Raw genomic sequence first — 11,813 nt, 5'->3', positions numbered from 1 at the left:
TATAGAAGGTTGAAATAGTTGAAAGACTGGGGTCACCTTTCTAGAAAACATTAGAGACCCGACTTATTTTGAGTTTTTTTTCCTGATATTTTGTTACATGCATGTTTTTAGCTGTGACTATACTCATGTACAAAGTACAGAGGCTTATCTAGGTGTAAGGATATTTGGATAATGAGGTCTAAATAATGACTTCTTTATTAGTGGTTAATGTTTAAAATTCATGTCCTCCTTGTTCCTTTTTGTGTCAGAGGGTTGGGAGTCCTGAATGTCTCTTCTAGGTAAACATGACACAGAAAAGGTTCCTTTTTTCCAGTCATATGGCGCCATGGGATGTAATCTGAATTTAACACCGAATGGTATAAAACAGCACCAACACAGCAGATCTCTTCATTGCAACATTAAAGACACCCAACTGGAACATTGTGTAATTTTCTTTAGCAGCTCCAGCTGGGAGCGAAACGAATAGACGCGCTGAAAAAGCAAGAGACGCCAACATGTTCTCCCACAGTCTGAATTTTAAAGGTGGCCTATAAACCGATTGCATCTTCTCGCTGCAGAAATGAAGCAGGCAGCCTGCCTCCGGGCTGAATAATTGATCTCTCTGTGTCGGTCAGGAGGACGATGGTGGGACGCTTCTCTCTGCATGTGATACGGTCCCATCACGGTGTAAACGGCTGCAAACCACCACCCCCTCCACTCCACTCCACTTCTTCCTCCTCCTCTCCTCTCTCTCTCTTCCTACGTGTGTTTTTGTGAGTGTGTGTGCAGACGAATCGGAGAGCAGGAGGAAGCACCAAGGACGTCCTTTTTTCTTTTTTTTTTTTTTTCCCCGAGCCCCTGGAGCCGGAGATGCGAGGGACGAGCAGTCATTAGCCCGCGCCGCTGCCGCCTGCTGCTGGAGAACTTCGCTGGTGTTGCAGCCTGATCCCCGCTCTGTGATCCCCGCTCGCTGAGGTGAACCGTAACCTGCCGGACGGAGGTAAACCGATGTTTGATGCGGCTGCTTCAGCGCTGATAGGCGGCTTTGGCATGTGGAGCTATCCGGGTAGCGCTGGTGCTGAAACCACTCTGATCGTACAAGGAAGTGCATGTGTGCTTTTACGCCATCTGCGTGTCTTGCAATGTTGATTCTGTGAGCAAATTTGCAGGATGTTTTTTGAATGAATGCATGCACCAGGTAGGATTTTTTTTAAATATATTTTTGCCTGATTAACGTGGTTTAGGAGCAGCTTTTCTTCCCGGAGTGGGATGGCTGTGTCCAGGGTCCCTCCAATGGAAGATGGAAAGTTTTACCACATGATCTTAACAAATACACAGGAGTGGTTTAGTCCACATGCGTGACAACGGACCGTCCTGTGGAGCCTCATTAAAACTCGTCTAATTCGGAGTGATAACCCGAACGAAGCTTCAACTACATTTTAAATAAGATTAACAATTAGGCCATGATAAAAGCTGATTCAGGATGCTGTTGAATAATTGACCTTCGTGTCCTTCAATTTGCGCAACGAACGAACGCTCACGAAAGCCCAGTTAGAAATTGTTTTGTTTTTTTTTCACTCTCCGAGGTCAGAAATATCAATTATGTATTTTTGAAAGAAAAAAAAGTTTCCATCAACTGGTAATAAGCCCAATTGTTATTTTGTTGTTGCTTTTAGATCTGAAAACACAGGATTCTACTTTTGTGCAACAATTGAATGTAACATCGATCGGATAAGGAAGGCAAGGAATCCAAAGCCATCACTATGAATTTCGTTATGAAACAAGCGTTGGGAGGTAAGTTCCAAAAGGCATTAATTTCATACATATATGTTGTTTTTGGATATATATATAATATTTTGCCAGTTCTGCTTGATGCATAAAACATTTTTGGCCCCAAGGGCCCCTGAGCTTTCTCCTTTGTGGTTGCTGAACCATTGTGGCCATTCTGTGTTTCATGAAGCAGCTCTATACAGTCTCATCATTACTGCTGTGTGGTGCGTCTTGACTGGACGCCGCAGTGACTCTCGTCCCTCTATGCTGAGTGAACACTTTCCCTCTGAAGGAGGAGGAGGAGACGGCGATGGGGGCGTTAATCGAGACAGAATCTAATCTTCAATAATTTCATTCCAGCATTCAGGAATGTGAATGAGTTCCTAATTGCTTGTGCTGCAGCGAGTCCCCGGACGCGAGATTCTCATAACAGATTAATGGATTTTGAAGGAATATAAGCTGCTTGTCCTGTGTGAATATACGGATGACGCAGTGGAAAGTGAAAGGACTTTAAGTGGTTTTCACAAAGGAGCAAGAGTCTCAGCAGGGTGACTGTTTGTTTAGAGAAAATGTAACCCACTTGTCATCTGAAAAGCCAATCTTTTTGCTGTTTACTACGAGTTTAGGCAAAAGGCTCTAGAAAAACTGTTTTTGTTGCATATTACTAACACAACTATTCATACCAAACAGGCCAATGTGTTTTGAGCTTTTGTGTGACAGAACAACAGAAAATGATGCATAAGTTGGTTTAAGTAATAAATCTGACAGGTTTAATACTTTTCAGTTAGTTTTTTGTGGTATATCTCTGCCAGCTTTACGCATTTAGAACATTTTATCGATTTTTTTCTGTGACAAATTACTAAAGTTCAGTCAAATTGAATGAAGAGTGTCTGAGAAGATCAATTTTCAAGTCTTTCCACAAGAGTCTTAATTGGCTTTAGGTGAAGACATTGACTGAGTCATTCTAATGAAAATACTCTTAGATGTAAATCCTATTGGAGCCCTTTCTGTGTTCAAGGTTGTATTTCTTCAGAAAGTAAAACATCTCTTCCAGGATTGCCTGTGTTTCACTCAATTGATGCAAAATAGTTCAAGTTCAAGTTTTTTTTTTTAAATGGGACGATATGAACATTTACATGTAAATGCATGAGAATATAGCCAAGTAGCTAATTTTCATCTCTAGACCCATTGTCCATCTTCCCGGTCCCTGTTGAAGTAAAGCAGCCCCACAGCATTATACTGCCACTACCATGAAGCAGAATAGTGTTCGATATGATGTGCAGTTTTGTTTTTCTGCAACACACAGTGTCTTTTCTGTAGGCCAAAAGTTTCCATTTTAGTTTCATCTCACAAAAAGACAATCTTTGACATGTTTGTAATAATGTAACAAACTGCACTCACTGATTTTTATGGTTTTCTTTCATCATTGTCTCTCTTTTTGCTACTTTCCCATAAAACCCAGATTTCTAGAGTTCACAGGTACTATATATGTTGGCTTGTCCACAGATTCACATACCTGAGCTTTATATCTCTATTATATCTCTTTACATCTCCAGAGCCAATGATAACTCCAGAGTTATCATTGGCTCTCTCTATTTACAGATGATGGATTGACTAATGATCTGTGATACATTCAAAGTTTGTAAGATTTTTGGTACTGCTATAAATCTCTCCTTAATTTTCTCATTATCTGCTGTGTTCGTTGTTCGTTATGAAGCATTTTGTTCACTAATCTTTTCTAACAAATCTCTGAAGACTTTCTGGACTGAAAGCAAATGGCACACAAGATTAAGGCAAGTTGTTGCACCAAATATCACTGATTACTTAATTTCCATTCTGAAAAACTTTGAAAGTTTACAATGGGTTAATCCTTCACATAAAATCCCAATGAAATTCATTACAGTTTGTGAAAAATTGTAAATGTCCTTGAATACTTTTGCAAGACACTGCAACTCCACCATTTTCCAAACTGAAGCCCTTTTCAGTTATTACTCCAAAATATCTCAAATGACTTGAAATTTTTCTTGTCATGAGAAATCAGAAAGGGTAAAGCAGCTGTTTTTTTGAAGCCACAGTTTGAGACGGCTTTGACATAGGGGCATTAGGAAAATTTGAAGAAGTTCCCCACTGGGCTCTGGAACAGCAAAGAGGCTCCACAGCTGGCCCAGACGTCTTCTCTGCGGATATGTATTAAATCACAAAAATTTCACTTCCTTTAGAGCTTAAAATCTGGTCATGTATCATACTGGATTAGAAAGAAACTGCATGCACTTGTAATGTCCATACTTTCAACAAGATGGTAAAATTAATCTGGTATTGAAAAAAAATGGCAGTTTTATCCTGTTGTTTGCTTTCAAAAAGATGTAACAACCTAATTTTCATAATGACATGACAATTTGAAAAGCCTTTTTTACTAAAATATCTCCTGAATGTTAAGGTTTGCCTTCCTGTTTTGCATTAGTGAATAATATGCTATTCTCTTGCTTATCTCCAAGGCTTTACACAGCTGTTGTTGACAGGTTTGTGTTAGTGACTCGCAGATAAAAAAAAAAAATGTTGTCACCGGCTACAGTGAAAGGAGCTGAAGCTCAATTCAGCTAAGCTGAAGTTGCTGCTCTCTTTGCTTGGCATGCATCATGTTGTTTAACTGCTTGTTGGTTCCTTAGAGGGTATCCCAGGAGCAGCAGGTGCCCCCCCACCAGCCAGCTTTCCATCATTAAAGACAAGTCAAAGCCGCTGACTTGTGCACAAAAGAAATTTCACACGTGGGGAAAATCATGCAGCTTTTGCCGAGGTCTTCACCTTCAGAATGGTAATTCTTTCCAACCTGGGGAGCAAGTTTTTATGCTACCTTCTTAAGCAGTAATGAGTTTTCGGTGTGTAGTGGATTAGCTGTGGGCTATCATCTAAATTCTTTCTCTCTGTGCACGGCGAGGAGATACTCACACTCCATCTGCTCCAATTTAGACATCTACATTTTTTTTCTGCGTTTTTCATTCAGTGATGATGAGAAAGGTCGACTCAGCACGCATCAAAGAAGCACTCATCTGTCACCATGACCCCTTCACCTTTGTAGTCCAGACGTTTTTGGGCTGTTTATGCTGCAAAAATTGTCAAAAACTTTGTTAGTTAGAGTAAGTTGACTATTTACCATGAAAATCACATCTTTTTCAATTTGGTGCTGCAATCAAGGTGAAATGTATCTTCCAATGCACTGATTCAATACCTATTATGTTAAGGACTATGTCTATAATATGAGTCTGGTTATGTTAAAGCATGGCGGTATTTCTTGTCTTGAGGATTTATATCTTTAAAGATACTTGGAGCCTAATTTTACTATGAGTTTGTTTTTGTTTTGTTTTTTTTACAAAAAATTTATTTAGTTTTACTACAGCAAAGTGATAGGTCTTTACTATAGTAGTAATAATAATAATAATATAATTACAATAATGAAGAATGAAAATTACTAGAAGAAAGTTGTATGAAAATAATATATTACGAGAAAAAAGTCACAGTATTATGAAAATAAAATTATAACATTATGAGAAAAAAGTCACAGTGTTATGAGAATAAAGTTAGTCTAATTTTACTGGGATGTTTTTTCTTTACAACAAATGAACAGAGTTTACTACGATGGAGCATTAGGGCCATGCAAAAATTTTATAAATCACAAAATTACAATAATAAAGTCAGAAAATTAAGAGTATGACGTCATATGAGAATGAAATGATATTACTAGAAAAACGTCATAATATGAAAATAGTCATAATATTGCAACTGTATTTTCATAATATTATGACTAATATCATATTATTATGACATTTTTCTTGAATTATTGCAACTTTATTCTTGTTGTCTTATTCTTACATGTATTGTGCTACTGTGTGAAGTTGCTCTTAATGATTGCATCTTGATAGAGAAGGTGCAGTGAAAGGACAGCCGTGTAACTATCAGGGATAATTCCTGCCAGTTGATGTCATTGAAGTAGTCAGTCTGGTCCAGCTGTCAGTGCTTACTGGAGAAAGTTGTCCCGTTATTAAAAACTCACAGACCCATCATTAATGTAGTTCCTTGTCAGTTTTAATGAGTCTTTTCCTCAGTAAGACCTGGGTACAATCTAATCTCGATAAACATCTCAAGCACTTTAACATTGCACCTGTTTCAAACTGGCAAATCTTGTTTCATTATGAGTAAGTCAATTATTTCTGCTCCAGTTTTTGTCAGAATAAAGACAGTCATTAAAAATGTTGTTTTCATAGGAACAACTTTGCAACGGTCCATTGTCTCAAATTCAAACACTTTGCGGTCCTGATCCACTATTGTTCTCTCTTAAGCTCTGGTTTGCTTGAAAACTTTTCATAAGCCAGGAGTTAAAAAAACCCAACACTGAGCAAAAATAGAAAAAAATCTAATGTTGTAAATCTATTTATAGCTGAAATCTTACTCTTACTGGGGCTCCAAATACTGTTTATGTGTCTCTAACATAAATGTGCTACTCAACAAACATGCTCTAAAATGCTCTAAAACATAACGGTTTAACCATTCAGTGTTGACAGCTACACTGCTATCAGAACCGATTGCATTTAAAGTGGAGATATAAAAAACATAACAAATCAAATCACTCCTATCTTACAGAAACCAACATTTGCAGTGCCTTACAAAATGATTAATACCATTTTTTCGTTTTCACATTTTGTCACAAAGCAAACACTAACATTAGTGTATGCTGACAGCTTGTGAAAGAGAGAAACAAACTATTGTATATTTGTTACAAGGATTTATGAGCTGTATCGCAAGTGTAGTGTTCAGTTTTTTCTTGCTATCTTTTTTTAACCAGGTATCCTTACCGAAAAGCCAACACTACGTAATTTAATTTAAACCAAAAATTAACTTGTTCTGTGACCGCCTTGGAGATTTCCTAGACAAAAATAGTGAACAAAAAACTGCATGAAAAAGTGTAAATGCATTTCTATTGACCATATAATTCCACAAATTAAACTTTTGAAAATAAATTAGCTTAATGGAAACATGGCAATTTTGAAAAAACCTTTTCAATAAAAGTTTTGGCACTAGGATAAGGTGGTTTTTCTGCCATATCAAAATTGGTTTATTTTGCAAAACTGTAATGGATTGTTCTTTTCTCATCACATAATAAATAACTGGATGTTGCCACCGGCGCAAACCACATAGAAGAAGGTGACAGGAAGTAGCAGGAGGATGATGGTGCGGCATGTTTTTGAATAACGTATTGTGTGAACAAACTTATTCACATTTGATTTCTTTTGTTTCTTCTTTAAACACAGCTATTGCAAAATTGTTTTTTCAACATTGACAAAGTTTTGCACACATTTATAATAGAAACGCCATTATTGTATGGTGGAAAACAAAGTCCTTAAACTGAAAATGCCCACAGTGAAACAAAGTGGTGGCAGTATCATTCTGTGGTTATGACTTTTTTACAGTAGGGAGAGAGAAATATAGCTTAATGTACATTTGTAAATGTGGGAACTGGTAGAGGCATCTCACCAAAAACATGCAGCAGCATTGTATTGAAGCTTCACTAATTATTGATTCAGGAGGAATTAATACAATTTCACACAATACTATTTGTAAAAATCATAATTTTGCTTCCACTTTATAAATGAACACTGCTTTGTAATGTACACATTACATACATTAACCTTTGGGCTTTGTATGAAAAAACTGTGAACTAGTGTGACCCCAAAAGTAGAAAATGAGATTGTTATCATGAGAAACTATGGCTTTAGGGCAGAATAAAACTGATGTAGAGCCTTTCATAAATTGGTTTAGGACTTTCTGGACTTTGATCATAGCTCATCAGTGACATTTAGGGGAATTGCCTCCCTGACTGCAAACAAAGAAAGGATTATTCATCGATGCAGAGTATGTCTGTGTTTGTTTGATGGCTTCACAGAATGAGAAAATGGTCACGCATTAGATTTACAATAAATGACTTCATCCAAAATGATGGTAAATAGTGAGCCACCATCCAGTCCTGTCTTTCCTGTAGTAGAGGACGGAGGAAAATGAGGTGTAGGAGGAGATGAAAAGTGATAAATTGATCTTTAAAACGGGGTGTTATATCATCAGTGGCTGAATGCTGAGGTTGTAAAGTCTGGACCAGCAGAGGCTGTAATAGCGCTTTAATGGGAGATGTTTTCTTTGAGTTTCTCCTTCTCTAACACTCTTTCCACCAAACTCTCTGCCGTTTTTTCGCTCACCTTTCCTCTCCCCTGGGTTGCCACCTCTGTCACTCTTCCTCCTTCCCTCTTACCACACTTCCTTAACTCTGTCTTCTTTTACTTCATCACTCTCCCTCTCTTCCCCTTTGTTTTTCTATCCTTCAGGTTAGCTTTCAATCCCTTTCTTCTCTACCTTGCTCGTTCTACTATTACAGTAAATTTAAAGGTTGAGGCGAGAAAACCTCAATCAGGCAGCCACAGGGGAGGATGCGGTTGTGTGTGCAGCCATGATGGCGTGTCTGCTTGTGTGTGACGAGAGATGGATGGAGAGTTAGAAAGAGAGCTGTGTGTGACAGGATGAGGGACTGGATGGACCTTAGTAGTTGAGTTTACCTGGCATTAGATGTTAAAGCGTTAGGGTGTGTGTGTTGTTTGAGTGATGCAAACACAAATACAGCGAAGCACACATTTCTGGCAGGCTACACACACACATGCACACACACAGTACAAAGGCATCAAATTTCAAACTTCCTGACATACTGATAAACAAACCCAAACACACAGACACACGCTGGGAATCACAATCAGTGGGATGCGACAGACCTCCCGCCCCGCTGAAAACCACAGGAGGGGGAAAAAGCACCACAACAGTGCAGATATGGCAGCCTGCAGCTGAGCCATTTACACACAACCACTGGGCAAACATATAAACAATCCCTGAAGGAAAGAAACTTCACCCTGGGAAATACAAAACGCTATTTACTGTAAAAAAATATCCAATATGGGTCTGATGAATATAAAGTTAGGATAGATGTAAACATACACACTTCATTTATATGCAAACAAAAAAACTGTTTATTGGGGCTTCATTTTACATTTTATGGATTGTACTGCAAGGATTCAAACTTAGCAGACATGTTTGCATTCTTTAAAGCCTAGAATGTTTCATTTCAAACAATTATGATTGCAGTCTGAAGTACCAGGAAATAAAGCTTCTGAGTTTACATCTGTGACCAAAAAAACAAAGAACCAAATGTAGCAAAGATGGAGAACCATACACTGCAAACGCACAAAACATTACCAAGTACAGTATGTCTGTATAGTTTATAGTACATATGTTTTAGTACACTTGAAATAAGACAAAACTAGCTTACAAGTAACTTTTCAGCAAGAAATATGTGTCATAAAGTGCCGTGTAGAGGTGGTGAGGCAGAACGCTGTAGACCCAGGATGCGATAAATGAATGATTTTAATGATGAATGTCCAGAAAAACACAGTACACATGGTCCAAAACAACGGGCAGCACGGCCGAGCGGAAGCCAGGACTCGACATCGGTAGCAACCGTTTCACAAATGGACGAGACGACGGACTGGGTACAAAGACGACAGACTAGAAGTCAAATGAGACGAGGACCCGACAAAGACACAGACACACAGGTGACACTAAATACACAGGAGGTAATCAGGGAACGAGAAACACTTGGGAACTAATCAAAGGGAGACAGGACAACACGGAGACACAGATACACAGGAAACTCAAAATAAACACACAGATCACGACAATATGAGCTTGTTTTAAATCAATAATTTATTAATACTGCTATTAATAAATTCCCATATTATAATTTCACTTCTAATATGGGAAAAATGTATTGTTCCACTGGCAGATTACTTTGGTTTAGATTAGTATTTATTCATCTATATTAGGGAATTGTTAACCTAAAACAAGCTCCTATATCTTGCTGAAAGTTACTTGTATCTTATTTCAGTCTACTGTGATATTTGTACTAGAAGCTAAACCAGAAGTACTTAAGATATTGTGTTTTTGCAGTGTACTATTTTTTATTTTATTTATTTTTTTACCCCTCCAGGGGGTCTTTTTGTGGGCTCTAGTGTCCCTTATATGATAGTGGGCTGACAGGAAACGGGGAAGACATGCGGCAAATGTCGCCGGGTCCGGGAGTCGAACCCGCAATGGCCGCGTCGAGGACCCAAGGTCTCCAAATACGGGTCGCGCTAACCACTACACCACCACGGCACGCCCTTTTTTTGCATATTTTATATACGTTTCACAAAAAATATTAGCCCTAAAAAATCTTTTTGCCTTTAAATGTTGTCATTTGAGGTTTTTTTCCATTTCAAATTATATTAACTTTGCTCCTTTTTCTGAAGAAAATATATTTTGGAACATTTTTAACATCTTTAACTAAAAAAATCCCTAAAGATTTATTTTATAATTTAATTTAAAAAAAGATACAATCATCTAGCCTGTGTTCAGGCAATGTGTATCTTTATGCAGTTGAAATTATGTTTTACTCAAATGGATGTTAAGCTTCAAACTCTCTTTTTCCTGCTGCTGGCATCACTTTATGGCTTACAGTTAAAAACTATTGTGAATAAAACTATAAGTTTGATTTTTTTTCATATTTTTGCAGAGATCTCAAAGAAGTACAAAATGCAGATACGCCTCCTATAAGTTGCAGGGCTTGACTGGTAGATAATCTTTCTTTCAGCATACCTATTGAGTGTTTATTAAACTAGTGAAAGCTACAGAAAATAATTTAATAATCAAAATAGAGCTTATCTTAATTTATGGTACAACTGCTTTTACCAAAGTAGTAACAACTGATTGTGTTGCTACTTTAGTCACAAAATAATAATCAGAGTACAGTAAGACTTAAAACTTTGGTCTGACAGAATTGAAGAAGCATTAAAAATTGTTTGTATTTCTAGTCTGACCTAATCAATGACGTCAGTTTCTGAATACTTAGCATTAATCTGTGTTTAACTATTTATCTCAAAGTGAACTTTTTCTAAACTTTGAAATAAAAGTAAGAATTTAGAGATAATGTAGCAACTTAAACTTCTGATGTATTTTGGAACATATGAACCGGATTTTTTTCTGCTGGCAACTTAAAACAGTCTCTCTCTAAAATATATGTCATTATGTCTATAAATTTTGCAGTGTTTCAAAATAATTAAAATACAAATATATAGTTTTTTACATGCAAATTTAAAACTATATATGTGGGAAAACCTACGAACTTAGCAGACAACCTCAGTTTGTACTAATGATTTAATCACTGAAAAAAATAGGGAAAAAAAGTTGCTTGAGTTAAGAAGTAATGACTTGTGTTCTTTGATCATTTTCATCTTAATGTATCTTCTGAGCTCATAAGCAAGGAAAATTAAAAATGAATATGATAATGAATAATGTTCCAGTCCATTGAAAGATATTGCATCATTGCAAATAAATTCATTGTGATTTACTGTGTAACTGAACAGAAATCATAAAAACTGGGCCCCAAGTGACCTTTTGTTTAGGTTACAACCTTGATCCAACTGCTCAGAAAGCACAGAGGTGTGAGTCGAACTTGAGTCGAACATTTGTTTAACTGTGGTGGTGAATGTTGGACCTGAACTGGGATTTTAATGTGTCTTTTAGAAACCACAAACATTATCTATACCCCAGAATCCATTACTTTCCTCTGATGGATTTCCTGTGAATGGAAAACATGTAGACCATCCAATATCTTGTTGGCCCAGCATGTATTTAGTATTGATCTGTACTCCAGCAATAACTATGCAATAAACAGAAACAGAGATTAAACTTTAAGTGGTGTGGGTGCCTGTAAAGGTCACAAAAATCCATCCATATCCATCTCCTATCGGCTCTGCAGCGCAGGGCTCGTTGTTGTATCTTCAGGTTTAGCTTGAGAAAAAACTGAATCCATTAGAACTGGATGATATTGGTTTATACTAACAGCTTTTCAGGCATGAGCTCTAAACCAACTTTAATCAATTTGATTTTACAACTCAACTAGACCCACAACATATTTACAATATTTACAACTAATTGCT

The 11,813-nt window shown here is 37.3% G+C and overlaps 1 protein-coding gene across 1 annotated transcript in view; it reads left to right on the top strand.

Moving 5' to 3' along the window:
• Positions 1 to 794: 794 nt before the first annotated feature.
• Positions 795 to 11,813, top strand: part of cplx1 (complexin 1) — a 74,648-nt gene continuing 63,629 nt past the window's right edge. The window contains exons 1-2 of the mRNA XM_023328511.1: positions 795 to 979; positions 1,656 to 1,773. Of these exons, the coding sequence (XP_023184279.1) occupies positions 1,743 to 1,773 (31 nt within the window). The 5' untranslated portion in view covers positions 795 to 979; positions 1,656 to 1,742. The remainder of the gene's footprint in view (positions 980 to 1,655; positions 1,774 to 11,813) is intronic.

Source organism: Xiphophorus maculatus, chromosome 23 (assembly GCF_002775205.1).
Source record: "Xiphophorus maculatus strain JP 163 A chromosome 23, X_maculatus-5.0-male, whole genome shotgun sequence".
NCBI lineage: Eukaryota > Metazoa > Chordata > Actinopteri > Cyprinodontiformes > Poeciliidae > Xiphophorus > Xiphophorus maculatus.
Note: the sequence above shows the minus strand (reverse complement) of the source record. Positions and strands in the feature narration are given on the sequence as shown.